General features: G+C 41.0%; 1 protein-coding gene across 1 annotated transcript in view; it reads right to left on the bottom strand.

Moving 5' to 3' along the window:
- Window positions 1–2,184: 2,184 nt before the first annotated feature.
- The window catches only part of LOC121313096 (zinc finger CCHC domain-containing protein 2-like), a 73,853-nt gene continuing 48,228 nt past the window's right edge, over window positions 2,185–27,809 (bottom strand). Inside the window, exons 7-13 of the mRNA XM_041245258.1 lie at window positions 26,693–26,753; window positions 14,812–14,947; window positions 10,204–10,271; window positions 8,890–8,972; window positions 7,174–7,302; window positions 5,174–6,565; window positions 2,185–3,014 (exon numbers count right to left, since the gene is read on the bottom strand). Of these exons, the coding sequence (XP_041101192.1) occupies window positions 2,953–3,014; window positions 5,174–6,565; window positions 7,174–7,302; window positions 8,890–8,972; window positions 10,204–10,271; window positions 14,812–14,947; window positions 26,693–26,753 (1,931 nt within the window). The 3' untranslated portion in view covers window positions 2,185–2,952. The remainder of the gene's footprint in view (window positions 3,015–5,173; window positions 6,566–7,173; window positions 7,303–8,889; window positions 8,973–10,203; window positions 10,272–14,811; window positions 14,948–26,692; window positions 26,754–27,809) is intronic.

Below are 27,809 nucleotides of genomic sequence, written 5' to 3'. Positions count from 1 at the left end.
ATTTTCTGGCAGATTGATTTGGCACACTGGTTAATATTTGAAACAATATTCAAGCAGGGTTTGCCAGATTTCCAACAGAAAAATAGCGACGTCGTTCTTCAAAACCCACGTTAGAGTAAGGGCGTTTATGCAAATTCCAACCTGCGGCTCTCAAAAAACAAGCCCAAATCTCGCTTATTATAAGCAGACTTGGCAACCCTGCAATCAAGGTTATTTTCTGGAGATTAAGGCCACCGTATTGACCAATCAGGTGAAAGTAAAGCAACTCTCCGATCCATTTTATAATTGTTTAGGAGGTGGAAATTCCTTACTATTTCTACCCATTGAAGGGAGGACATTATGTTTTGTCAGCGGTCTTCATTTTTGTTGAGGAACAGTCATATTGGCACACAGCAAGAATGAAATGAAAAGCATTTCAGAGTAGAGGTAGGGTTACCAGCTGTCTTGGTTTTAAGGGAATTTGTAGTGTTTGGTCAAAACCACTGGCCGGACAGCAAAAGGGTATGGTTCTTACGAATCTTGCTTACTCACTATTCATTACTGTTTAGATATTTCTATTCTCGCTGATCCAGTCCTTTCAATGCTCCACTGTCCAAACGTTTTTTTCACCTCACCCCCACACCCCACCTGGGGCCAATTCGCTCCTATAGCTGGATTTGTCCGGTTTTGTAAAAATGTAAAGTTGGCAACCCTAGGTAGAGGACTGATCGTGTTCAATGCAGTTTGTACTATAAACTAGTAGGTAGTAACTTACACATTTCATTATCTTGAGATCACCATGACCAAAGGAAGTTTTGTCTTAGACACATACCTGAACAAACATGCTTGGTGCCTCAAGACTCCAAATGTTAGTTGAACTTCTATTTTCAACACTATGAAATATTTCTTCTTCCTAGAAGGAAGGAATCCCTGCAAATTTCTAACATACTTGTAACATGCAATGCAGTTTCGCTTGTAGTGAAGTTTGTGACATAACAAATATTGCAGTGTCCCCAAGGTGTCCCCTAACTTAAAGGTTAAGAAATATAAAAGATACTGTCATTTTAAATAGGAAAAAAATGGCACAACAAAATCTTAAATGTGTTTTTATTATTTTATTGCTATTAATTCAAGGAAAAAAACAAAAATATGCATAAATTCAAATTTTTTTCTAGAAATATAATTGACCTTTCCAGTACATAACATTGATATCAAATACAGTAAACATACAACTGAAGGTAACAGTATACCTCCTAATACAGTACAGCATTTTAAACCTTAAAATAACTTCAACAAATTCAACTGGCACGTTTACACACACACACACACACACACACAGGATTGCATGGTTCTCCATCCACTCGACTTAAGGACTTCAGAGTAAAACTTTGAAGAACTCATCCACACATATTATGGTCCAATTTTTTATTTTAATTTTTTCAAAATAAATGTCATCCTTGTTTTTTGCCCTTACATCTTTTAATAAGGAAAGCTCTGCACTTGGAGAGCTAAAGAAAGCTTTTCAAAATCAAGTGACTTTTTTTTATTGTATTGTTTATGTTTGCTTTTTTATTTTATGGTTTGTTTTTTTTATTTTATGGTTTTTTTTTTTTTAATTTTTATTAGAACTCAAAGAATAAATCCTCTATCCTCCCCTGCATGTCAGTATAATAGATTCTTCAGGCATGCCAAAACCTTTGTACCTGCTGTAGGTATAGCATTTACAAAATAAAAAGTAAATGCTGGGGCATTTTTATATTCTACAACTGTGGTTTGTTTCATCAGATGGTTGTTATTTAACAAACAGGAAATTGTTTGCAATTGCACCACCTACTGGGACAAATTAGCAGCATCGTTTAATCCTGCTCATACATTTTGTTTTAGTGCTGCCTCAATGCATTCCTGAAAACTAGAAAATGAATGAAAACAAGAGTGCATATTGGCCTTTTTAAACCCAACATGACTTAGACATGATTAATACCTTCTTATAAATGTGTTTCACATTATACTTAGTGGCAAATGCTTTTGAAATGACTTTCTAGAACAGTTACAATAACCTTTCTCATTTTAACACCTTTCTTTGTATAAATTCATACCATTAATAAACTTAAAAAAACACATAATAATAATAATAATAATAATAATAATAATAATAATAATAATAATAATAATAATACAAAATCTGTTTTACATTCAAAACGCTGCTGCAATAATCTAGATTTTTGTTTTGGGGAAAAATAATAAGAATAATAATATAATAGAATAATAATAATAATATGACACTAAAACCAGACATGTATTTTAAGAATTTACTGTGGCTTCTTGCATGTTTTCATATAAACAGAACATTTTATACAACATTCACACTATTTGTTCTTTTTAAATTAAGATTTCAAATAAATATAAAAATTAGATGTTTGTTAATTAGCTGCTCTAACACAATACTTAAAACACATTTCTTTCCATTTACAAAATTCATATCCTTTTTAAAGCTTTTTTCCTTTCTTTTTTAAACGTTTGCTCCAACAAGGTAAATATAGGCACAGACTCTAAAATCAGATTTTCAATGTATTGTTACAAAAAAAGACTAAGCAAGTCTTGTAATAGAAAGCTTCAACTTTCTGCATCTAACACAGAAAAGAAAGCATAAACACATTACCTATGCAAAATGACAACCAATCTTTTCAATGTTACCAAAAATCTTTTAAGTGACATGGTGGTACTTAATTAAGAAATAATTCAGTAAACATTGCAAGTGCTTCTTGCGAGTCTTCAGTGCAAAACTAGAGATCAACATTATGCTCTTTGTAACTGATTGTTTCCCTCACCTGTGATAAAGATGAGTTTTAGGCACACGTTCTCAGATTAACTAAACCACTCCCCTGAAGAGGTTGAAAAATCTTAAAACACTGGCTCTCAGGAAACTAATCTTTATTAAGAAAGAATAAAGCGCCTTTGTGGTGTCCAGCTGTTTTAGTCTGCAGAGTCTAGAGTCTCAGGATGAGATGGAGGAGCAAACTTAAGGCGAAAGCCACCTACAACAGGAAAGAGACAATTCTGTTAACAGGGCACTGCATGAGGGGAAAAAACAAAACACAGAACTCCTCTGACAAGCCATAAAAACCTAACAGAAATCCTATTGGGTGACCATAGCATAGAATATTAGTAAATATTAATGGTAAAATATTGAAGTATCTTAAATTAAACCATCCCAGTTAACAAGTAAACTCTTCTGTCAATTAAAACTCTAAAATTAAAACCCTCTAAAAATAGTTTGTTATATTAATGCTCTGCTTGAAATGAATATATGTTGAAGGAACAGAAAACCAGCAGCGCTGTTGCACGAGGGAGCAAGATCTGGAAACACAATGAAGACCAGAAGACAAAATCCTCTTTCTAGATTGCTTCAGAGCGAAAGTTCAGAATTTATTTGAGTTTTATTCCCTAGCCGACTTACGAGCCATGATGTTAAAAAATACATGTAAAAAATAACAAATGCAAATAACGTAGATCAATTGTTTATAGGGATTAGGGTGAAGAATAAATTGCAACGATAAACACAACAGGATAATCAATCTCTTTGATTATTTGATGTAAATGTTTAACATAAAAAGTATAACAGTTATACAGGCCAATTAGTATATTTTGAATACCTTACACCGTTGGTCACTTTGGTGACTGAACAAAAGAATGAGAATAGGCCATTAGGGTCCGTTTCCCCACCTAATGCAATAGACCGGTCTTTATGCCAGGTGTACACTACCAACACACAATGTGGGTAATCCTCTGGTATTATTTATTAAGCATTATATAGCGTTTTCCACTGTCTGTTCAAAGAAAATCAAGCCAATCTGAAGATCAGGATAAGCAGTGTACTCGTGCATAGCTTGCAAAGCTTCCAACAGAAACTCGACAAAGCACGTGAAAAAGGCCGTTTACTACAGAGTGCCACGGGGGAACACAGAAACCCAGATGGTGTAACAGCTTGATTATTGTATCTGGCGTATTCTCCAATGAAGGATGATCAAGTGTAGGTGGTGTAAGATCAAGTTTTAAACAGAGGATATGCTAATACGCTGGAAAATGAATAACTGAATTACATCAGAAGAGAGATTTCTGGCTTCGCAGGTAGGTGAATGACAAAACGCATGAGCAATAGCAAACAAACTGCAGTACACAAATCTTGGATCAATTACGTTTTTGAAGATATATTTCTACTGCCTATGGTACATAATCTTTTTCAAAAATATTCAAATTAGATACATTTTTTCACCCGATAAAGTATTTTCTTAATGTATTTATCTGTTTGGTTTGTGCTACATAGGGATTGACTTCCAAGCTCCAGTGATGAGGCCTCAGACAAGTAATCAGATATGAGACACATTTTTAGCCAGTCAACTTGTGATTTACTTTCTTGGCCATTGACAGATAATATGGAATATATTTTTATTTGTCCAGAACGTTACTTTGTGAAATGTTTTGAATACACACGTGCATTTGAGAAGTTAATGGTCATGCCAGGTAGAAGTATTTGTATAAAATTCTTCCAAGTAATCTGTATTAACATAAATTCATCATTTAATTTTAAGACTATATTTAAAAAATAAACTAATAAAAAAGCTGCCTAATTCTACTTGTTTGAATTTGAAATGTACAAAAAATGAATAACTAACTTGAAAAATGATAACTACTTGTGCCATACAAAAACCTACTTTATTGTCCCAACAAGCATACTGACTTGTGCTTTTCGTTTTGCTACTCCGTATAATGCTCAATGACCAGCACTTAACATTATGCACTTGCAACGGTCGATATATTTTCTGTTTCTATCTCTTATGTATGTGCTCCACTATAGGTTTTGTTAGTTTTAAAGGTTTTGCTTTCTTTATCTTTTTTTTTTTTGTTTGTTTACTATGGTATACACACTCAATATTCTTTACAGGCAACCCAAGCCTTCACCAAACACAATCCCGGCGACCAAACTGACTGGCAGTAGTAAAACTCCTTCTCACATATTAGGGATGTATCTTATTAGGACTTCACCATACTGTGTAACGTTCCTTTCTGAACATGGCAGAAACATTTTGTTCATAACATTATTTGTGATGGCAACTTAAGGTGAACACACTACATTTCAGCCTCCAAATGTGCTTTTGTAGTTAGAATGACCTCACCCACCCCCTATTCAGATTACCTTGTTGGCTTGCCTCTACTGATGGTTGCTTGCAGTCCTGTGCGTAGTGTCCACTGGCCCCGCAGTTGTAGCAGGAGATGTTCCCGTTCTTCTTCACTGCTGCCCCGCTGGCAGCATTTGGCATCATGCTAACCGTCTGATACATCAGTGGGTAGAAGCGACCGAAAGCAGCCATCTGCTGGAGGCCATAGTTGGCCTGGTTGCCAAGCATGTGGTCTGTGTGTGCGTGCAGCAAGGGGCCATTAGGGTAGGGCGAGTGAGCAGGTGGGAAGAAAGGCAGCTGTGTTGCACCGTTGCTCTGGTGCGCCTGGTTGAGGTAGCTGCTGTTGCACAGGGTCGTTAGGTGGAAGAGCGGCTGGACGCTGTAGAGCTGCCGATGCAGCTGGGGGGTGAAGAAGAAGCTGGGTGGGTGGTTGCTTCCGCAGCTGCCCCGGCACCCGCAAGCCCCACATCCCAGCTGTTGCGGAGGGGGATGCGGCTGCGGCTGCTGTGGTGGCTGATGGGGTCCGGCAGAGCTCCCGCTACTGTCAATGTAGCAAGTGCTGTCACTCTGAGCTGTACTGTGGGTGACAGCCGGGCTGGGGCTAGGCACAGGTCCCGGGGTGTGAGTGGGAACAGCTGGAGGCACCATGGCCTGAACTTGGCCAACTGCCTGGGGATGAGCAGGAGGAGGAGTGCCCGCAGCTCCTGGGGAGGACCTGGAGACTGGCAGGCCAAAGGACGGCAGTGGAGCTGGCAGGCCTGTGGGCAAGGACAATGATAGAGGCTTGTTGTGGGTTTGTATAGGCTCAGTGAGGGGCATTGCGGGGGGCAGGCCTGACCTCATTGGCTCTCCGCTCGGATATCGTCCGGCTGTCTTCAGGGTGGACATGTAGGCTGAGTTAGGGGATATCAAATTGATGGCACCCACTGCTGGCTGATGCTGGGTAGTGATGCAGTTCTCTGAGCTCTGGCAGATGTGCGGGGCAGTTATTTTGAAGCGCTCAATTAGGGGGTGGACAGCTGGGCTGCCTGGTTGCTGCGGCTGGGAAGGTCTTAAGGCAGATGGGAGAGATATGGTATCTAGGTGCTGCTTCTCTAAGTCTCTGGCTGCTGCAGGGCTTACCATGGGCTCCCTCATGCAAGGAAGAGCAGGGGGCACGGTCACCATCAAGCCCATAGGCTTGCCGTCTACTGTCTGTGGAGGGACCATTCCTTCGGGCTTGAGAGCACCGTGCTGGATCATGCACTGGATGGGCGGCATGAAAGACAGCTGCGTGAACTTGGAGGTGCACAGGGGGTTCTCTGGCTGCAAGACAGCATCCTTCAGGAACACAGCTGGGGCAACAGACCTTCCCTCAACAGAAGCTGCACCCTTTGCATTGCCAGAGTCTTCAGAGTTACTGTCAGTATCTGCAGGGAGGAAATGGGGTTCATTCAACAGCACTGACAGACAATACAATATGAATTTTAACAAAACGTTTCCCCTCACAAAATAACATGTATTCAAGTCAAAGTGGAGGTGCTGTTGCAGTTATACCAAACTACTGTGCAGCTGAAAACTAGAAAACAATGTGACAGTGAAAGATTATTTAAAGGACGTAGGTAAATTTAGACAACGTAGGTAAATCGACAAGTCACATGACCACAATATGTCACAAAATAAAACTTAAAAAATATTAAGTTGGCATCTCAAGTAGTTTGAGATATTAGCAGATTAAGAACTAGTGGAGGCAGAATGACAGTTAGAGGGATACTTAATGATCTGATGTTTGCAAAACTGCAATAACAAGTTTGTGATCTGTGGTCTTGATTTCAATGCTATGCAACATTCTTTAGTAAAAGTATGTCTCAGTAAATCGTTTTTAGACCTACCTGTACTTTCAAAGCTTGGTGTACTTGAGGACTCCAAATGTGCATACAGCAAAATTGTTTGTAGGTTTAATTAAACACCATCACATATAATTATACACTGTGATCCTCAATAACTGAAACATTTGCACAGGTGTGTAGCTTCCTACCCTTGTCCTTCTCGTCCTCGCTTTCAAAGCTCTCTCTGTCATCGTGCCTTGGGCTGGAGGGGGAGCTGTAGCTCTCAGAGGATGTCTCTCCACAGGTGTCTGGACCCGAGCCAGCATCCAGCCTGGGATCTAGAGTTAAAAAGGGATGTACAGATAACCACCACTACAACAGACAAAAAATACATAATGGGATTGGTCTCACAGCTGATGTCTTATTGTCTGACATCTACACTATAGTGTACAAATGTATTGCAATACCTGCAAATAAACAAAAACAACAGGAAAAAAAATGAAGACGGCCACCAGACTGACATTTTTTATCAGATCCTCTGTAAAGATATATATAATCACTTGCTATTTCAAGGAAATACATTCAGCCATTTTGAAGAAATCATGACTGCCACCAGGCAGCCATTTTCACTTTGGTGAAATGGTATATGGTATATATACAGTGTGGTATCTCTGGAACTATTTAGGAATTAATAGGTGGATCTTATGAATCCACCAATAGATCTCATAAAAATTAACATTATACTTCTAAGGTAAAGGCATATGAAACAAGACAAATCCTCTCAAAAAAAAAAAAAGTTGTTGGGACTAGTTTGATAACTGCCTTTTGCTGTGAGCTCATACTGACTTATTTTTGGTCAAATAAGGCTGTACTTAAAGCTATTCAATGTTAAAAGACATGTCGACACTGTTTTTGGAGCAGTTGGTTTCCATCACCTTGTGTTGTCAAGACTTGAGTAGGCAAGGCTGAGCACAACCCTGGACCTGCACTCTTCAAAAAACAGGCAAACTAGAGAAAGACTGTAACTCACTCATATGCTTAGCGGTCATAATCACAACAAGAGGAGACATTTTGAGAGTTAGGAATTTCAGTTTTGCAGTATGCATAGGTTTGAACAGCTTAGTGAGGGCTTCTTGCACCACACTGAAGTGCCATTGAGAAACCAAGTCTTTCCTGGGGGGCATACACATCGCCCTTCAGGAACTGAGTTGCCAGGAAGTGAGTTTCTGGGGACAGTCAATTTTCACGTGGCAAGCCAAAAAGGCAGCTAGGTAGGCTTTTAAGGTCGAGGGGGTCTTGCCGTCGTCCAACAGGTTTTGCAGATCGGGTCTTGTCCTTGTGACAGACCCCAGGTGTGGAAAATACCCCATTGTAGTCATATTGGACACACATAAAAGCTACTCTAGCACTCTGCAGCGTTACTCTAATGCTGTCTGTCAGGCCCAAGTGGCTCATGTTGAGCCTTTCAGGGGCCAGAGACACAGCTGTAAGCTGCTCAGTAGGGGTGCCACAGGGTCCCCCCGAGCATGACTGAGGAGATCAGTAGAACCTACTGGGCCAGCTCGGGTCCACGAGAAGTACTTGCATCTTCTCTGGTCTGGTCTTCTTCACCAATCAATGCTAGTGATGGGACGGCACACAGCATGTGGCACAATGCTTTCAAACAGTCAGCCACAGAGGGCACTGGCCCACCTTTGCAAGCCCATACTTGTGCCTAATCTGCCTAACCATGTCTGGATAAGGAAGTCGCTATTCCGAGCTGTGCGGGCCATCCCTCAAGAGTAGGTCCACTCCCCTGTTTAGTATATCCCTGGCAGGTGGACTGCCTTTCGCGAAAGTAGGTGGTCATGTTTTTTATTATTATTATTTCAATGTTTCCATTACTACAAAAAGAGAAGACAATTCTGTGCTTGTAAAGTCCTTACCTTTCCCAGACTCTGATTGCACAGGTCCCAGGATACCATTGGTGATGTAGCTTATTCTGCTGTCCACTTTCTTCCCCTTCTCTCTGCAAAAAGAAAACAGATTGGGTACTGTCTACTTTCTTTTTATGCCTTGTATCAAGGATTTGGCTAGTGTGTGTTTTAAAGGCTCAAAAGCAGTGTCTATATGGCTTTGAACTGATATATATATATATATATATATATATATATATATATATATATATATATATATATATATATATATATATATAGAGAGAGAGAGAGAGAGAGAGAGAGAGAGAGAGAGAGAGAGAGAGAGAGAGAGAGAGAGCTTGTAAAGACACTGTCTAAAGGCTAGTGGTCTGTGTCAATAATATGGCTAGATTATAAGAATGTTGCACTGAGATGGTTAATGTTCACTGGCTACTTCTGGCTGCTAACTGAACCTTTGAGATAATCACAGACTCTTTATAGTTTGTACAGAATACCGACTACAAAGACCCAATGTTAAAGCATGTGGTCTTTATTATCCATATGGCCAGAGGCTAAAGCCATGTGGCAGTGAAAGGGGTCATTTTAAATGGACAACACTGGTAATAAAGGTTAAGTAAGAAAATCAAAGAATCCAGCTGTGTACCAAAAATGAATTCAGTACTGGGCCTATTAGGGGTGTGCTGATACTTGTACTCTGAATTGCCTTTAAGCAGTGTTTAAAAGGTATCGGGAGGTATTACATAAAATCAAAACACACCTATTAATTCATTCTGATTTCAAACAAACAAGATTGTTTACAGCCTCCGTACGGCAGTAATAATGTCAGCACCCTGGATGAGACGAAAATTAGTTTCACTCAACGTGAAAATAAAATGCTATTGATTGGTACTCAATTGTAAAAGGTGAGGGAAGGGCAGCTTTTCATATTGAAATCAAAACATAAATAAATGCTTCTTAAAGGAAATTACGAGAACAAGTATTAGCGCAGCCATAGGGGTTATACAACCTTGAAAACATTACGTTCAAATAATAGCTCAAATAATTTCAGAGATAAAGTATGAGGTTTTTCCACTGTGGTGGGGGCAGCTTTGGAAAAACAACTGGCAAGAAAGGGTTTATTGTTCTTGTGCATCACCTTCAAAACTTGAACTTGACCTAGGGAATCACAGAATACATATGTATACTGCATGTGAAGATGCTTAATAAACTGCAGTGCATGGTTACACTCCTTAGCACCGAGGCCAACCTGAAGCTGTGCGGTCCATCTAGCAGAAGTTACATGTCCTATGGAGTTTAATCTTGTGTCTACCAAAAGTAACCTACCGGTCAGTCGCATATTTCACTTTCTTCTTGCTGCCAGGATGGAAACTCAATTTATCTTCACTTAGATGCTGTGTATAGGAGCAGAAGACATGAGAGAAATTAGTGACTATTTAAAAATAGTAAAGAGGCAAAAGAAGGAGTTCTAGTTATTTCACACTAGGTTCCTGTTACAGTACAGGAAGTCACAGAGAAATTATGATAGAGTGGGGTGAACAGTTATCAGGTGAGTGTGACGTAACCCTACATTATATCTCACACATGAAGGCCATATACATCAGCCCTAACATGAACCTTGCATCTCTAGACCCATTTATATTGAGCACAGGATATTGTTTTAACAGAGCAAACTTTGTTAGGGAATTTAAAGGTGTTAACCCCCAACTGTGCGACACCATCTTCACATCTCCTTTTGACAGAGACAAAATGCTTCTTGGTGATAAGTCTCCCTCCTGACCTGTGAGGGCACTGTGTAAAGGAAACAGAGTGCCCTGGGCTGGATGGCCAGACAATTCACTCCCAGGATTAGGTGAAAGTTGGCCATCTAGAAAAGGGCTATAGTACGCTAAGTCATCGACCCAAAAAGGAAGCGATGTGGCAGCCGCGGATTACAATCGTTAACCAAGGGGGTGTGATTGATGGTACATACGGGGACGTAGCAAAATGATCTGTTTCTTGGTTAACGATAAACCGGAAGGAGAACCGTATTGTAATCGTCAGTATTTTTTTGTTTTGCCGTGTCTAAAAACTGTTTGTTTGTTGTTATTAGACAGCAAACACGATCCAGAGCTGTTGCTACAGGCCAGCGCAAAACCCAGACAGCACAGCAGTTTCACTGTATTTCCACCATGAGCACTACAGCACTCACTTGGGACCTGTGACTGTGTTTGTGTTTACTGTGTTTAAGGTTTTGAGTCATTGACTAATTTACTCTCCAATTTAGACATGAAACTGTACCTTGAAGTCATGAGTACTTTCAATAAAAACTGTACATACTTTAATGGTAAAAATGCTTATATGCATTAACTACACAAAACTTGGTCTTAAAATAAAAACAAAAACAACATTAGGTTATTATCATAACCCTGGTTCCCTGAAACTGAAAGTAACCATTACCAAATGGGCAATTACCTCTTAAAAGACCCAAAACCTGAATAAGATTGCCCAAAAATGGACCTGCCAGGAAGCTGAGCTCCTGGGGAGACCGAGTCAATTTTGACATGGCAAGCTGAATGGCTGCCAGATAGATCTTTAACCCTTTGCCGTCCAATGTCAGACCAGGTCCGACATGATTTTCCCTTTCCAATCCAATGTTGGACCCTGTCCCACATCATCGAAAAGACATAAAGCACAGGTCTCTAGTCGTTTTTTCGTCGGAAAAAGCAGAGAAAACCATTCAATGACCGAGTTAGACCAATAGAAGCCAACTGAAACCGGAAAAAAGGGGCGTGTGAGCAATAGCCCTAGCAGCTGCATCACAGAGATAAGCGGACATAAACAAAGGAGGTAGCTGCTTCCGCATCCAGCGCTCAAAGAATATCACAGACATTTGCAGAGCTGTTTAGATATTATAGTAATAAAATAATGACTTGGATCGCATTATTGAGCTGTTTGGTGATAAAACGAGTGATCAAGAGAGGATTTATCAGTATGCACGTTTATAAAGAGGGATGTGAAAAATACAGCGAACACGGAGTGGGGCTTGGCTGGAGATGCAGTACTGACGTTGTTTTGCATTGCAATGCCCTTTAAACCTGTGAAAATAAATTGGACCTGACGCGCCTAGCAGGTGCTAGATAAATGGACAGCAAAGGGTTAATGTAGGGGGAGCTTCCCCTCATGAAATTGGTCCTGCAAGCATTGCAGCGTTACTGCCAAGACGTGGGGTCGAACCCACGAGGCAGACATCATGTCTGAAAGATGATCCACTTGTACCCGATGCTGCTCTGGCATTTTGTATGGTGTCAATAGCCCTATTAGACATACCCAGACGGCTATAAGGTCCCCTGTGCGTGTGAGCAATCTTCACGGCTGACCGCTCAGGAGCTGCATCAGGGGCTACCAGGAGCACCTTGGTCCGGTCCAGCCTGATTTTCTAGACACAGCGGGAGTGCCCCCTAAATAGGGTGTCCATAGACTGAGGAAAAGCAAGAGCTATAGCCAGGTTACCCCAGGACAACTGGATCTTACAAAGAAACCCCGGGTGCACTAGGGGGGACACGGGAGAGCCCCTCTTGATCAGTGGTAGAAGCTCTGCCGACAAGGAGAGCTTAACTGTAGGGTATGTGCCGTCTGACTCCACGTCCTCAGACAGGAACACCAGCTCCTGTTCACCCACCTCCTCGGAGACGACGAGGGACAGCACGTCACCCTGCCAATCTGTGCTCGTAGCCCCCTGAGACCCAAAGGGGACAGGTGGAGCAGACAGCGGCGAACGTTCACACAGTAACTCTGCGAACACTCTTCCTTGGTGGAAAACTGCTGCCCTTACACCTCTCTAACAGAGGGCGATGGGGAAGAGCGCTGTGCAGGACTAAGTGTGCACAAAACTCAGACGCTGTAGTTCACCATGTCTCCTTTGCATGTTCTGGTCCCAGGCAGAAAGAACACCTGCCATGCTTGTCCTCAACAGACAGACTGGCCTTGCATGTGTGGCAGGGATAAACCCAGGCATGATGCAAGTAGCACTGCAGTGTACAGTAACAATGTACTGGTGCTGCCTCAGTAACAGGGTTGTTCAAGACCTGAACAAGACCGCTTGGTACGGACCAGGGGTGTAAGCCCTGGTCAGTAGCAGGTCAGAACCGGGTCGTGACTGTAGCACCGAGTCGGTGCAATATGGTACCAGTGCGGTAACCTCGGTCCCTGTTCGGTACCAGGAACGGGGTGACCCAGTGACCTCGGTATTGGTACGGGTACACCAGTTCAGTTATCGCGGGTAGCACCATACAGGGATGCCCACCTGTGCAAGCTACTGGCAAAACCACTCAGTCAGTACTCACATGAGACTGAGGGAAGCCTGCTTGTTAGAATTAACTTACAGCCCTCGTAATGGTGATGCAGAGCTGTCACCAAAACGACATCAAGATGCTGTGGCAGAGATTGCAAGCAACCACAACCGAAGCATGTGTCTTGGTCCTGCGCAGTGCTGCTGAACCCAGCAGCTGCTCTCACTATACGTGTGCCACAGCACGCATTGCAGACAAGCCTGTGCATAGTCCCTGAAATTACAGAAAATACAAATGGGAAAAGAAAATATTTCTCTCATACAAAATACAGTAATAACAATTACTTTAATTATACAAACCTTCCCGTAATTGGCTGAAGCCAAAACGACAATAAAATAACTCCAATTGGAGCTATTGCAGCCTGGGGAGAGAGCACAAAGTCAGCCGACTTACACTGCTTGATCCAATATAATGACAATTATACAGTCATAAGCAACAAATACCCATTTGGTAATGGTTACAATCCATACTTGAACGGGAACAGTTATTCTTATTTGCTTTATTGACCACAAACAATATGGCTGTTAAAGCTGATTTAAAAAAATAAATAAATAAAAGAAATTCCAACACTGCAGATGGAATATACTTAATAAAAGACTTGCATGCACACAACATATATTTCTAAAAAATAAAAACAATAATTGCACTGATACTTTAATAATGCAAATAAAAGATCATGTTGTACTCTTTCTTGATCACCTTACTATAGCAATATAAAGCATCCCGACTCTCTGCAAACACAGACTACTGTATTTATATTTCAGATTTACCTTCCAGAAATGTGGCTGTCAGACAGGTAAACTGGTAGGTTAGGTTGAGGGGGACTAAGATGGCAAACATGTATTGCAAATGAGTGGATTCAACCGTACATGTTTTTTTTTAATAAACATTCTTTACATTAAACCAATGATTTATTGGTCTTGGGTTTCTGGGAAATCCCAGACAGGCTACAATTAGCTGTCCTGGCATTTCTATGATCCATCTCTTGCTACCGCATGCAGTATATTCACAACTGACCATTGATAGGCCAGGAACCAACAAAGTATATGAAGCTTGATAACATGGGAACCCAAGATGTACAGCACAATTGCTATAAGTATTATTTACACATTCAATTTAAATATCATACGTAATTCATATTTTTTCAAGTCTATGTACAAAAAATACATTTTTTCTCCACTATGTTTTTTTTTTTTTTAATCTATGTACAAAAAGAGACAACCACTGCAATGCACAGTGACCATCTGCCACACTGTCATTTTAATAGGCCCTTGGGAATGACTCAGAATTTTGTATTTTTATAGCACTGGGTAATCGTAATAGCCAGAAACGACACTGGTCTGTTAAAGAATCAGCAAAGCTGCTCAATGTACAATTTCAAGTCAATCACTTTTTTTGTTGCCTACATGCAGTATCTGCACATGCTATTGCTAGCCTCACGATGCCAAAACAAATGAACCCAGAAAAGTGAAACTTAACTGTGAGGGGAAAAAAAACCCAACAACAACAAAAAAAACAAACAAACAGCAGCAGCCAGACTAACAATATGTTAGAAAAGGCAATATTATTTAATATTTTAAAATGCTGGGCAGAGGGTACCTACCTGATCAGAAGCTGGCTTGCAGTGCTCTCGGTTGTGTGTTAAAGAGCAACTTTTCTTCCCCCAATCTAGAACTTCATTGTGGTTCAAGTGCTGGGCCCTCAGTCCCTCCATCTGAGAACCCTTGCTACCCAGAACGCTTTAGATGAAAATCAAATAAAGAGAGTTACTTTCAGAAGCGGAATGCTACTTCCTAACTGGCCACTGGCTATCATGACTGGCTTCCGCTCAAGTGCTAATGACTAGGGAAGAACGGGTGCTACAAATCAATGTTTATACCATTTGTTTTATTTTCTTTAAATGGTGGTTGTCTTTTTTTATTTAGTATTATAGTATTTTATTTTTTTTACATTGAACTAACAAAATAATTCCAATAAATCTTGCCAAATACGTGTTTAGTTTTATTATTGCTATTTTTTACGAAGCTTTTAGTGAACAAAATGTACCGACATTCCTTGAAGTTATCTGCACTACTGTACTTGGTGGGTCCCTGCATTGGATGGACATTAAAATAACTCACATTCCCAGAAGGCTTATGGTCTGGCTCTCCTTATCATTAGTGTTAGGTCCACAGCTTTTTCAAATACTCATGTGTTTCAATATTTCCTTTATGCTACCTCTTGAAATGGAAAACTTGATCTCCCCTGAAGTGCAGCAATGAAATATCTTCAAGGACCAATCTGCAAATTCTGTTAATTTACAGCTTTGAAAAAAAAAGCAGTACAAAACAAAACTACATGTATTTTTTATACAGGAAAATGTGAGACCTGCAAAATGGCAATAACTAAAATTAGGTACGATTCACTAGACTATGTTCTTTAGGGCGGCAGAGAGTTTTAGATGGACAGGGCCGACAAATTCAACATTTCATTATTATGATGATGATGGAAAAAAAAATAATTGTTATACATAGTAGTTCAGTATGTTAGTATAGCACCTCATAGAAAATGTGTTTAGTTTTCATTATAATGTGCCTGTTTAAAAAATAAATAAATAGTGTGTGTGTGTGTGTGTGTGTGTGTGTGTGTGTGTGTGTGTGTGTGTGTATATATATATATATATATATATATACACACACACACACACACACACACACACACACACACACACACACACTATTTGTGAAGCTAATCCAGGTGACGTTTATTCTCTTGGACATATAGCAACTTGATTATGCCTTTTCTGATTAGCCAAACAAGAATATGAACTGATATTCTTGCAAGTTTAATGCTGCCACAGTAATGCACTGATTACACACTTGGAATTCCCCATTATTCCTCCACTGTCCCTGCAAGCACTGCGACACATAATGATCTTAAAACTACAGCAGCTCAATAATAAATCGGTAATTCAACTACAGTGGCTCTCAAAAGTATTCACCCCCCTTGGACTTTTCCACATTTTATTGTGTTACAACATGGAATCAAAATGGATTTAATTAGGAGTTTTACCACTGATCAACACAAAAAAAGTCCATAATGTCAAAGTGAAAAATAAAATCTACAAATTGTTCTAAATTAATTACAAACACAAAACGGAAAATAATTGATTGCATAAGTATTCACCCCTTTGAGTCAATATTTGGTAGCGGCACCTCTGGCAGCAATTACAGTCATGAGTCTATTTGGATAAGTCTCTACCAGCTTTGCACATCTGGACACTGCAATTTTTGTCCATTCTTCAAGTTGGATGGGAACCATTGGTGAACAGCAATTTTCAACTCTTTCCACATATTCTCAATTGGATTGAGGTCTTGGCTTTGACTGGGCCACACCAGGACATTGACCTTTTTGTTTTTAAGCCACTCCAGTGTGGCTTTGGCTGTATGTTTGGGGTCAATGTCCTGCTGGAAGATGAATCTTCTTCCAAGTCCCAGGTCTCTTGCAGACTTCAGCAGGTTTTCCTCCAGGATTTCTCTGTACTTTGCTGCATCCATTTTGCCCCCTATCTTCACAAGCTTTCCAGGCCCTGATGCAGAGAAGCATCCCTATAGCATGATGCTGCCACCACCATGCTTCACGGTAGGGATGGTGTTCTCGGGATGATGTGCGGTGTTAGGCTTGCGCCAAACATAGTGCTAAGCGTTGAGGCCAAAAAGCTCTATTTTGGTCTGTGGCAAAGTGGCTAGTGGAGGGGAACAGGTGTAGCGGTGATGCGATGCAGGAGTGACAGGCAGACAACAGTTTCCAGTGCAAAGGTGCTTTTATTTATAATCCAGGTCTGGTGACCGTAAAATAATAAATCCCCGGCTATACACAACAATGTGTAAAGCGCGGGGATAACAAGCAGGGCACAGTCCCGAACAAAAAACGAATGCACAGTCACCAGTCCTGGGTGAGTGCAGACGTGCTTGTGGTGGGTGAAGACACTGGAATTTTGTGACTGTTCTGTGTAGTGGTGCTCCGGATTGTGCTGACCCTGGTCGACAGCTCCGGATAGGTGAGTTAACTGTCTGGTGGTGCAAAACGCAGACAATTACAAAACAGACAAAACACAATACACAAACTCTTTTTTACTTTCTGCACGAGAGCTCCTCTCTCGGTCCTTCTCTCTGCTGAGGTTTTACCCAAACGAAGGAAAAGATCAGCGTTACCCTGGCCCCTATATGTAATCCCGCATGATATCTTGGTAAACGGTTGCAGCTTCCTTATTACTTGCAGCTGCCTCTCGTTTACCTTTCAAATCAATACGGTCTTACAACAGAGTCGCGCTTCTTTCCAGGCTGACCCACTTCCCTGTCCTGGAAACGAACTGTCAGGCCAGCCCTTCCAGATACCTCTCCTCTCGTTTAGCGCCCTCACAGGTTGGGAGGAAGATTTATCACCAGAACTCATATTTCTGTCACATGGTCTCATCAGACCATAGAATCTTCTTCCACTTGGTCTCCGAGTTTCCCACATGCCTTCTGGCAAACTCTAGCCGAGATTTGATGTTTTTTTCAAACAATGGTTTTCTTTTTGCCACTCCCATAAAGGCCAGTTTTGTGAAGCATCCGGGCTATTGTTGCCATATGCACAGTGTCTCCCAACTCAGCCGTGGAAGACTGTTACTCCTTTAGAGTTGTCATAGGCCTTTTGGTGGCCTCCCTGACTAGTGCACTTCTCGCCCGGATAATCAGTTTTTGAGTATGGCCTGTTCTAGACAGATTCACAGTTGTGCCATATTCTCTCCATTTCATAATAATGGACTTTACTGTGCTCCAGGGGATATTCAATGTTCAAAAGTTCTTATATCCTACCCGATTGGTATTCCGGATTTGCTTTGAATGTTCCTTTGTCTTCATGATGTAGTTTTTGTTAGGAAATGTACTAACCAACAGGTGTATTTAACCTGAAATCATGTGAAACACCTTAATTGCACACAGGTGGACTCCATTCAACTAATTATGTGACTTCTAAAGACAATTGGTTGCACCAGATCTTATTTAGGTGTGTCATAGCGCAGGGGGTGAATACTTTGTAATTAATTTATATTTGTAATTAATTTAGAACAATGTGTAGATTTTATTTTTCACTTTGACATTATGGCCTTTTTTGTGTTGATCAGTGGCAAAAACTCCTAATTAAATCCATTCTGATTGCATGTTGTAACACAATAAAATGTGGAAAAGTCCAAGGGGGAGTGAATACTTTTGACAGCCACTGTATAACACAAACTGTGTTTCAATGATTACATTTGGAATTATATTATATGTAACTTACCACTATTTACTGCAACTGTTTCAGAATGCCAGCTAAGGCTTAGCATACACATATTTACTTACATTTTTTTTTTTTTTTTTTTAAATGTGGTCATTATGTTACCAATTTAATTTTTTCCTAATGGCCTGCAAGTATATCAGATATTTATCACTCACACTGGTTGGATCAATTCCGGTTCGAGGATAAAGAACATAAGAAAGGTTACAAACGAGAGGAGGCCATTTGGCCCATCTTGCTTGTTTGGTTGTTAGTAGCTTATTGATCCCAGAATCTCATCAAGCAGCTTCAACAACATTACTGGGGAGTTGGTTCCAGATTTCCACGATTATCTTTGTAAAAAAGTGCCTCCAATTTTCTGTTCTGAATGCCCCTTTATCTAATCTCCATTTGTGACCCCTGGTCCTTGTTTCTTTTTTCACGTCGAAAAAGTCCCTTGGGTTGACACTGTCAATACCTTTTAGAATTTTGAATGCTTGAATCAGATCGCCGCGTAGTCTTTTTTGTTCAAGACTGAATAGATTAGATTCCTCTAGCCTGTCTGCATATGACATGCCTTTTAAACCCAGAATAATTCTGGTTGCTCTTCTTTGCACTCATTCTACAGCAGCAATATCTTCTTGTAATATTTTGTAGCGAGGTAACCAGAACTGAATACAATACTCTAGATGAGGTCTTACTAATGCATTGCACAATTTTAACATTACTTCCCTTGATTTAAATTAAAATAAAAACACTACATATCCAAGCATCTTATTGGCCTTTTTTTATAGCTTCCCCACATTGTCTAGCTGAAGACATCAGCAAAATAAACTCCTAGGTCCTTTTCATAGATTCCTTCTTCAATTTCAGTATCTCCCATATGATATTTATAATGCACATTGTTATTGCCTGCGTGCAGTACCTTACACTTTTTTCTATTAAATGTCATTTGCCATGGGTCTGCCCAGTCCCTTGACTAGATCATTCTGAATGACCTTTGCTGCTGCAACAGTGTTTGCCACTCCTCCTATTTTTGTGTCGTCTGCAAATTTAACAAGTTTGCGTACTATACCAGAATCTAAGTCATTAAATGTTAGCTTGCGTAGTTCAGGAGGTGTGCAGCAGGGGGCTTCCACTTTCCTGTCAATTAGTACCTATTTTCTATTTAAGCCTGTAGCAATTCACTTGCTCCATGAAGTGGGTGTAAGTTTCACCCACCTGTCCCTTTAATTAGGGTCAGTAGCCTGGCCAGGTTAAAACTCATTTTCCTATAGTCTTGCTATCACCCTATGTTCATCCTCTCCCACCATTGGCTCATTCAGATATCCAGTCCTCCAATCTCAGAGCTCCTTGGAAGCCAGTACCGGTATTAAAGCTGGCTGGCTGGGCCAGGGAGGACTCAATTTTTCTCTCGAGGAATCCATTTACAAACAAATAGCATATTACTTAATTAACAGTGTAACTTTTTTAACTATTTTAGATAAATACTGGTGCATCCATTTTCTCTTTTCATACTCTTGCACTTTGTCTAAACCTTTCTTTTTTGTTTACACTGTTACTTGTTTAAGTTTAGTTGCTGTTTAAGGTCTGTTTAGGGATTGTTTTGGTTAGTGTGTTCAGTCTCCATTTTGTTCCTGATCCTCCAGATATTTTCCAAACGGCTGTTCACCACTCAACCCGGTACTACTCAGCAGACTCACCATTTTCAACGATCGCTATTTTGTCATCAACCTTCATCCAACATCATCAGTACAAGACTCTATTCGGGACTTCATTATTTGTTGGTGAGATTATTCCTTTTCTGTCTGCTGTTTTTTTCTACTTTACTTTGATACTTTTGTTCCTGTAGTTTTGGTTTTGTTCTTTTGTTACTTTGGATTTCATGCGCATTGCTTCACTGGACTTGTTAGGCCTAAATTTCATTTATCATCCATTCAAGACTGTCTTTGTAATTGTTTTCCCTGTATAACTATTCATTCACCTTTGTCTCTTTTGCCTGTCCGTGTCTTAGTTGTATATTGGTGTGGTGTTTGGGTGTGTGGGTTTATTGGAGGCCCACCGGACACCGCATTCATTTCGCTTTAGTGTTAGTTTGTTTGGATGTTTGTTTAATTCGCTTTACTTTCTTACTCACCTGTACCTTCCACTAAACTAACTGTTATCTGCAATAAGTTGTTGCCATTATATTTCATTTATTACATTATAGTTTACAACAATAAACTGTTTGTTTGTGAAATTGACACCTCTGACGTCCCTGCTTTTGCTGTCTGTCACTCTTGCTGACTTAATTAGTTATAGATATTGGGTCAGTAGTATCTCCTTAGGGAGGACAGTACAACTGCTTCTCAGTTGTGCAGAGTGATCGTTACAAGCCCTGATCACTTGCACCTTTGCTGTCTAGAGTTTTGTTTTGAATCCTGACTAGTAGCGGTACACGTTACTCTGCTTAAAAAATAATAAAATATATATATATATTTTTTTTTCCCTTTTTCTACGAAGATCAGCTTCAAATATACACTTATACGCAAGCTTACCTGCTTTCAAATGGAAAAGCCTTCTGCCCACGCTGTTTATTCGGACTTGGACGACTTCCTACCTCCGACTCCTCCACTGGTCCGTCTTTGTTCGACCTTCCGTCCAGCCTCTTCCCGTCTTCTGACTGCACCAACCTCGCCAGCCCACCTTGCTTCCACCCAGCCTTCAGCCAGGCAACCGTGCCGCTCCAAGCGCGGTTCCGCCAGCCAGCCCCAGCTTCATTTTAAAGATTGGACGACACCTAAACTGCCGAAAGTTCTCTTCCAGAAGGCTATCCCTAACTCCGTCGGCGGAGACTGTATGTCCCTGTTTCTTGCTTACTGCGAAGCCTTATCAGCCGAGCCAATTTTTCCAACCCATCTGCAATCTTCGGCCGTCAGGCCCTCCCCTTCCACTACTCTCGCAGTTCCTGTCCTGACTGCGCATGTGCAATTCCCTGCTCACGCAGTCCAGCTCCCCCTGCCTGCGCAGCCACAGCTTCTGAAACAGCAGTTATGCGCTTTGTCCGTCCCCTCCACCAGCGATTCCTCTCATGACATGTTTAATCAGCTGCAAACTTTGCTCCAGCCTCTCAGACTCTCAACTATCTCTCAGCGCTCATCTTGACAAACTGGAGAACCCTTCTGCTCCGCCTGCCTCCAGTTCCAGTACTTCTGCCCCCTTTTCCAGGTATGTCCTCTTTAGCCCCCCCCCCATTGCTCTCCCAGAGTTCAACCTTGCCTCAGCCACTGCATCAAGCTCCTCTTCTCCTCGTACTATTGCCAACCATTCTGTAGCAAATAATTGAAGGTATCCAAGTTCAGTCATCTGGTCCCAACTGCTTCCCCAGCCCCTCTCCAATCCCCTCAGTTTCATCAGCTGTTACTAGACTGAACCCTACCCTCAGCAACCTTCTACAATCCACCCAACACTAAATGTCTGCAGCCCTCGCCCCTTCTTCAAGAGCTTCTTATTCTACAGCGTGGTCAGCATTTCTAACCTTCTGTGCTCATAATCACGTCTACCCAATTCCTTTTAATCAAGACTGGATCTTGGCCTTTATCGTCCATGCTAAGGTATCTCTGCATCTCTCCCCAGCTTCCATTAAATCTTACATTTCAGGAATACAATATCACTACCGCATCATGTCCGTGCCTTCTCCCTCCATCCTCTCTATACCAGCAGTTCGTCTGACCCTCCGCGGAATCCTCAAAAGCTTCCCCCCGCCGTACCTTCACGCCTGCCTATATCAACAGACATTCTGCATTCACTCATCTCTACTCTTCGGAAAGGCTGCTTCTCCCCCTATGAAGATCTACTCATGGAGACCATCTGACTCACAGCTTTCTTCGGCTTTCTCAGAAGCTCCGAATTCACAGTTCCCTCGGCTTCTTGCTTCCCCTCGGTGGGTATTCGTTTATGTGACCTCTCTTCTATTTCCAACTCCTATTTCCTTATTCAGCTGCGCACTTCAAAGACAGACCAACTCCGGCGCGGTCAGTTCATTCAGCTTTCAAGGACCAAGTCTGCTATCTGCCCTTTTTCAGCAATGTCAAGATATCTCTCATGCAGGAAACCCTGCCCCCCTGGACCCTCTATTCATCAACTCTTCCTGATCTATCGTCACTCGTCTCTGGTTCTCAACCCACCTCTCCACCCTCCTCTCCAGAGCAGGCCTCCCTCCTCAGCTTTATTCACCCCATTCATTCTGTATCTGTGCAGCCACCTCCGCTGCAAGGGCCAGCATCAATCACAGCCTGATCAAGACCATGGGGCGCTGGTCCTCTTCCATAGGGGGGTCCATCCTTTTGGGGGGCAAGTGATCATCACTTCCCCGACCTCAGGGCAGGGCATGGCATGCTTCAGCCTCCCTTGACCTTCAGGGGGGTTCTCACCATGTGAGTCAGAGCGGACCCCTGGCCACACACTGTTCTTTCGCAGCTCCTGCGCTTATCTTGCCTCACTCAAGGCTGTTCTATACTCTGTCTCTGTTTGGGACGTGGCTACTCATGCTCGAGTCCCATACTAACCTCTATGCCTTGTTCTTATCTCAGGTCCCAGGCAGCGTGAAGTCTCGGCCAATTGGGGATTTAAGGAACGCCCCTCTACAGAAGTCTCAGACGCTGGGTACCTCTCCCTCTCTATCTCCTTTCGTGTCCTGGTCTTCCGGGACTGTCTTCCTCTGAGGGGCAGCTCCCAGAGTCATAACCCTCATATGTTTTCGGTTGCTAGGTCCATCGGCCCTGGGTTCGTGTCGGCATCGCCACCCTCAGTCAGTGACCACTTTCTGTATCCTGTCTTCGGTTGCTGGGTCCTTCGCCCTTGGGCTTGTGTCGGCATCGCCGCCCTCAGTCAGTGACCACCTTCTATCCTAGCTTCCATGTCCAGCTTCGCTGGTCTGCTACTAGAGTGGGCGTCGCCTGCTCTTCTATCCCAGGTCTGGTCCTTTCTAGCCGGCACTCTGTCCTACTTACCGCTCCCTTCTGCTTCTTCTGCCCTATCTCTACCCCCTAGCTCACGACTCGTGAATGTAGATTAGAAATAGCAGATGACATAATACTGATCCCTGTGGTACTCCACTGGTTACCTCACTCCATTTGAAAGTTTCTCTTCTGTTTTCTACACTCCCTAATCCATCTGCATGCATTGTGATGTGTTGTAAATAAAATCATTACAATTTTAAATGACTCCTCCGTGTTTTTATTGCAGTACGGACCTGGTGTCTTCCACTTTCAACAGGTGGTTTACATCAGAGATGGTGTTTTCAAAGGCACATATTGTACAGCAAAGCCAGCTATCTGCTATTTTAACAAAACAATGCAGCACATGTTTGCTTTTTTAATTTGAATTGATGTTATTTTAACTTTTTTTTTTTTTTTTTAAACTATTGAAACTCAAAGTTAGTTCACTGTGCACAATAAATCCATGATGGACTTTCAGTTAAATAATGAACAGATTTTTACGCACAAAACAGATTTAAGTTTTTGTTTGACATACAGTACTCTGCAAAAGTTTTAGGCAGGTGTGAAAAAATGACATGTTAATAGTTTATATTTATAAATTAACTAAATGCAAAGTGAGTGAACAGAAGAAAAATCCAAATCAAATCCATATTTGGTGTGACCACCCTTTGCCTTCAAAACAGCATCAATTCTTCTAGGTACACTTGCACAAAGTCAGGGATTTTGTAGGCATATAGTCAGGTGTATGATTAAACAATTATACCAAACAGGTGCTAATGATCATCAATTCAATATGTAGGTTGAAACACAACCATTAACTGAAAAAGAAAGAGTTGTGTAGGAGGACTAAAAGTGGGTGAGGAACAGCCAAACTCAGCTAACAAGGTGAGGTTGCTGAAGACAGTTTACTGTCAAAAGTCATACACCATGGCAAGACTGAGCACAGCAACAAGACACAAGGTAGTTATACTGCATCAGCAAGGTCTCTCCCAGGCAGAAATTTCAAGGCAGACAAGGGTTTCCAGATGTGCTGTCCAAGCTCTTTTGAAGAAGCACAAAGAAACGGGCAACGTTGAGGACCGTAGACGCAGTGGTCGGCCAAGGAAACTTACTGCAGCAGATGAAAGACACATCATGCTTACTTCCCTTCGCAATCGGAAGACGTCCAGCAGTGCCATCAGCTCAGAATTGGATGAAAACAGTGGGACCCTGGTACACCCATCTACTGTCCGGAGAAGTCTGGTCAGAAGTGGACTTCATGGAAGACTTGGAAACAAGGTCAAGCGACTCAACTATGCACGAAAACACAGGAACTGGGGTGCAGAAAAATGGCAGCAGGTGCTCTGGACTGATGAGTCAAAATCTGAAATATTTGGCTGTAGCAGAAGGCAGTTTGTTCGCCGAAGGGCTGGAGAGTGGTACACGAATGAGTGTCTGCAAACAACAGTGAAGCATGGTGGAGGTTCCTTGCAAGTTTGGGGCTGCATTTCTGCAAATGGAGTTGGGGATTTGGTCAGAATTAATGGTCTCCTCAATGCTGAGAAGTACAGGCAGATACTCATCCATCATGCAATGCCATCAGGGAGGCATCTGATTGGCCCCAAATTTATTCTGCAGCATGACAACGACCCCAAACATACAGCGAAAGTCATTAAGAACTATCTTCAGCGTAAAGAAGAACAAGGAGTCCTGGAAGTGATGGTATGGCCGCCACAGAGCCCTGATCTCAACATCATCGAGTCTGTCTAGGATTACGTGAAGAGAGAGAAGCAACTGAGGCTGCCTAAATCCACAGAAGAACTGTGGTTAGTTCTCCAAGATGTTTGGGCCAACCCTCCTGCCGAGTTCCTTCAAAAACTGTGTGCAAGTGTACCTAGAAGAATTGATGCTGTTTTGAAGGCAAAGGGTGGTCACACCAAATATTGATTTGATGTAGATTTTTCTTCTGTTCACTCACTTTGCAGTTTGTTAATTGATATATAAACTCTTAACATGTCTATTTTTGAAAGCATTCTTACTTTACAACGTTTTTTCATACCTGCCTAAAACTTTTGCACAGTACTGTATCTTCAAGTTGGGATAAAACAGATTAATAAAATTTGTTTAGATTTTTTTATGTTTAAATAAAAAAAAAAAAAAACAAGTTTGATCACCCTGCTGGTAGTGGTGTGTTTTTCAGTTTGTCTGACAGTACTCCTTTCTATACTACTTTTACAGGGTCAGTATACATCTCCAAAGTGCTCGTATTATTTTCCAGGAAGTTTTGACTTCCCCATTCTTCAATTAACATATTATTAAAAAGCCTGAAATTGACTTTAAACAACATTTTGTTACAAATAAAACTGGTGGAGTGATAATGTTTGATTTTTTTTTGTGATGCGGTTACAATCATACACTTGGGATTATATCCATCTAGCTCTGTCAATCAGAGAGCAAAGAATCGTTTTGTTGATGTATAAAATAAAAATACATTTACACATATAAAATAATAATAATTTATACACACACACATATATATATATATATATATATATATATATATATATATATATATAGAGAGAGAGAGAGAGAGAGAGAGAGAAAGATATATATATATATATAATATCGAGATGAGGTTATATTATATAGAAATATATACTTATATTATCTATATATATAATATATATATATAATATAATTATATTATATTATGGTACTACGAATCCAGTGCAATCCACAAGCACTGAACACTAAAGAACACGTTGTTGCATGGACTTACCGACAAAAGCAGTGGTCTGTGGGATTTGTAATTTTAGAGCCTTGCTAGCAATATAAATAATGATACACTGGACTACAATCTCAGGGACACACGGTGATCAAAACTCTTGCTTGAGTTAGAACTTATCCAGAATAAAATGTAATGTTTTTCAGATGAGGTTATATTTGCAGCTACAACATTTTAATATCACTAGTTATTGAGGTTGTGAAAGTATTGGTCACACAAGCAACTTTTTTTGGTCGCATATTCAACCAAATAGAGCGCACCTCAGAGCCCTTGTAACCAAGTCCACTCTCTGAAAAACAAACATTTAATACAGTAAACAAACCCTGCTGTGTTTCATCTGATGGTCACTATATAAGTGCAATAACAGTTGCCACAGTGCAGAACAATTATGGATACAGACAAATAGCCCATAACACAAGAAAGCAATAACATCCAAAAGAACACTTTGTTACAGGCTCACTTACTTGAGGCTGGGGTTTTTTCCAGCATATTTCTTAGGAAGACTTGCCACGTGCGGCTCCATACCTATAACAACAAACAGATAGGTAAGGTTTTCAGGAATCCCTCGTAACAGACAAGAAGCTTTAGTGCCAGAGCCACCTAACGCAACTTTTCAAGGGACCAGCAAAGAAATTAGTCTCATCAGTAATTCTTATTATCAGGAGTCTAAGCCAAATGCATGCGGTCAGTTTTTACTGATGTTGCAGTAACACTGAAATCAAATTTTTAAATTACAGTACAATGAAAAGTATTAGAAATGTAAAAGTAGTCATATGATTTGGGAATGTCTAGATGTGGCTATATTCTGGGATATCAACTTTATCCACTATATACTCGGGAAATCTATTCCTGTTCCCCCCTTTAGTCCTTTTGTTGAATGATGATTTGGAATTTGAATGTTTTGTTTTATTGTATTGTACTTCCCATTTCGAAAATAAATAAATGTAAAATCCTGTGCGTTTTACTGGAAATCGTATACATTGCAAATGAACTGCAATTTAAATTCTTACCGCACACCCTGGGCGTGTTGTGAGGCATGAGGCCGCAGGCCGAGTGCCTTCAACCACCCAGGAAGTGCGGTAAGAATTGTCTTACCACACACCCTGGAGCGGGTAATTTCGCTTATAAAATGGCTACCTTTTTTTTTTTTTAATAATTACACAAACTAGCTTTTTAAAAGAAAAATTGAAATGTATTATGTATTCTTCCACTGAGAAAAAAATAATCCCACAATACATATATTTTGTACTATTTTTATTTGCCATAAACATTACATTGAACATTCCCATTTATAGTAACATTTTTGGATAAAATGGCATTTGAGAATTGAGAGCAGACTGATTTTCCACATCTGAGCGAGGAGTCACTGAACAGCTGCATTGCATTTCTATGCCGAACCAGACCTTGTTTAAAAGGTCAACGGTTGTGTCAGAAGACAGCAGGAGAGACTTTTTTGTTTTAAATGTTTCTGAAATCTGAAGGTAGTGGTGAGATGTATCCGTTGTGTCTAATTTTAACATTGCATACTCAGTAGTCAGTTTTATAAGGTGGTATTTAGTACATGCCAACGCCACTGCTGCA

Source organism: Polyodon spathula, chromosome 3 (genome assembly GCF_017654505.1).
Source record: "Polyodon spathula isolate WHYD16114869_AA chromosome 3, ASM1765450v1, whole genome shotgun sequence".
NCBI lineage: Eukaryota > Metazoa > Chordata > Actinopteri > Acipenseriformes > Polyodontidae > Polyodon > Polyodon spathula.
The sequence above is the reverse complement of the archived record's forward strand: the minus strand, read 5'-3'. Positions and strand labels throughout refer to the sequence as shown.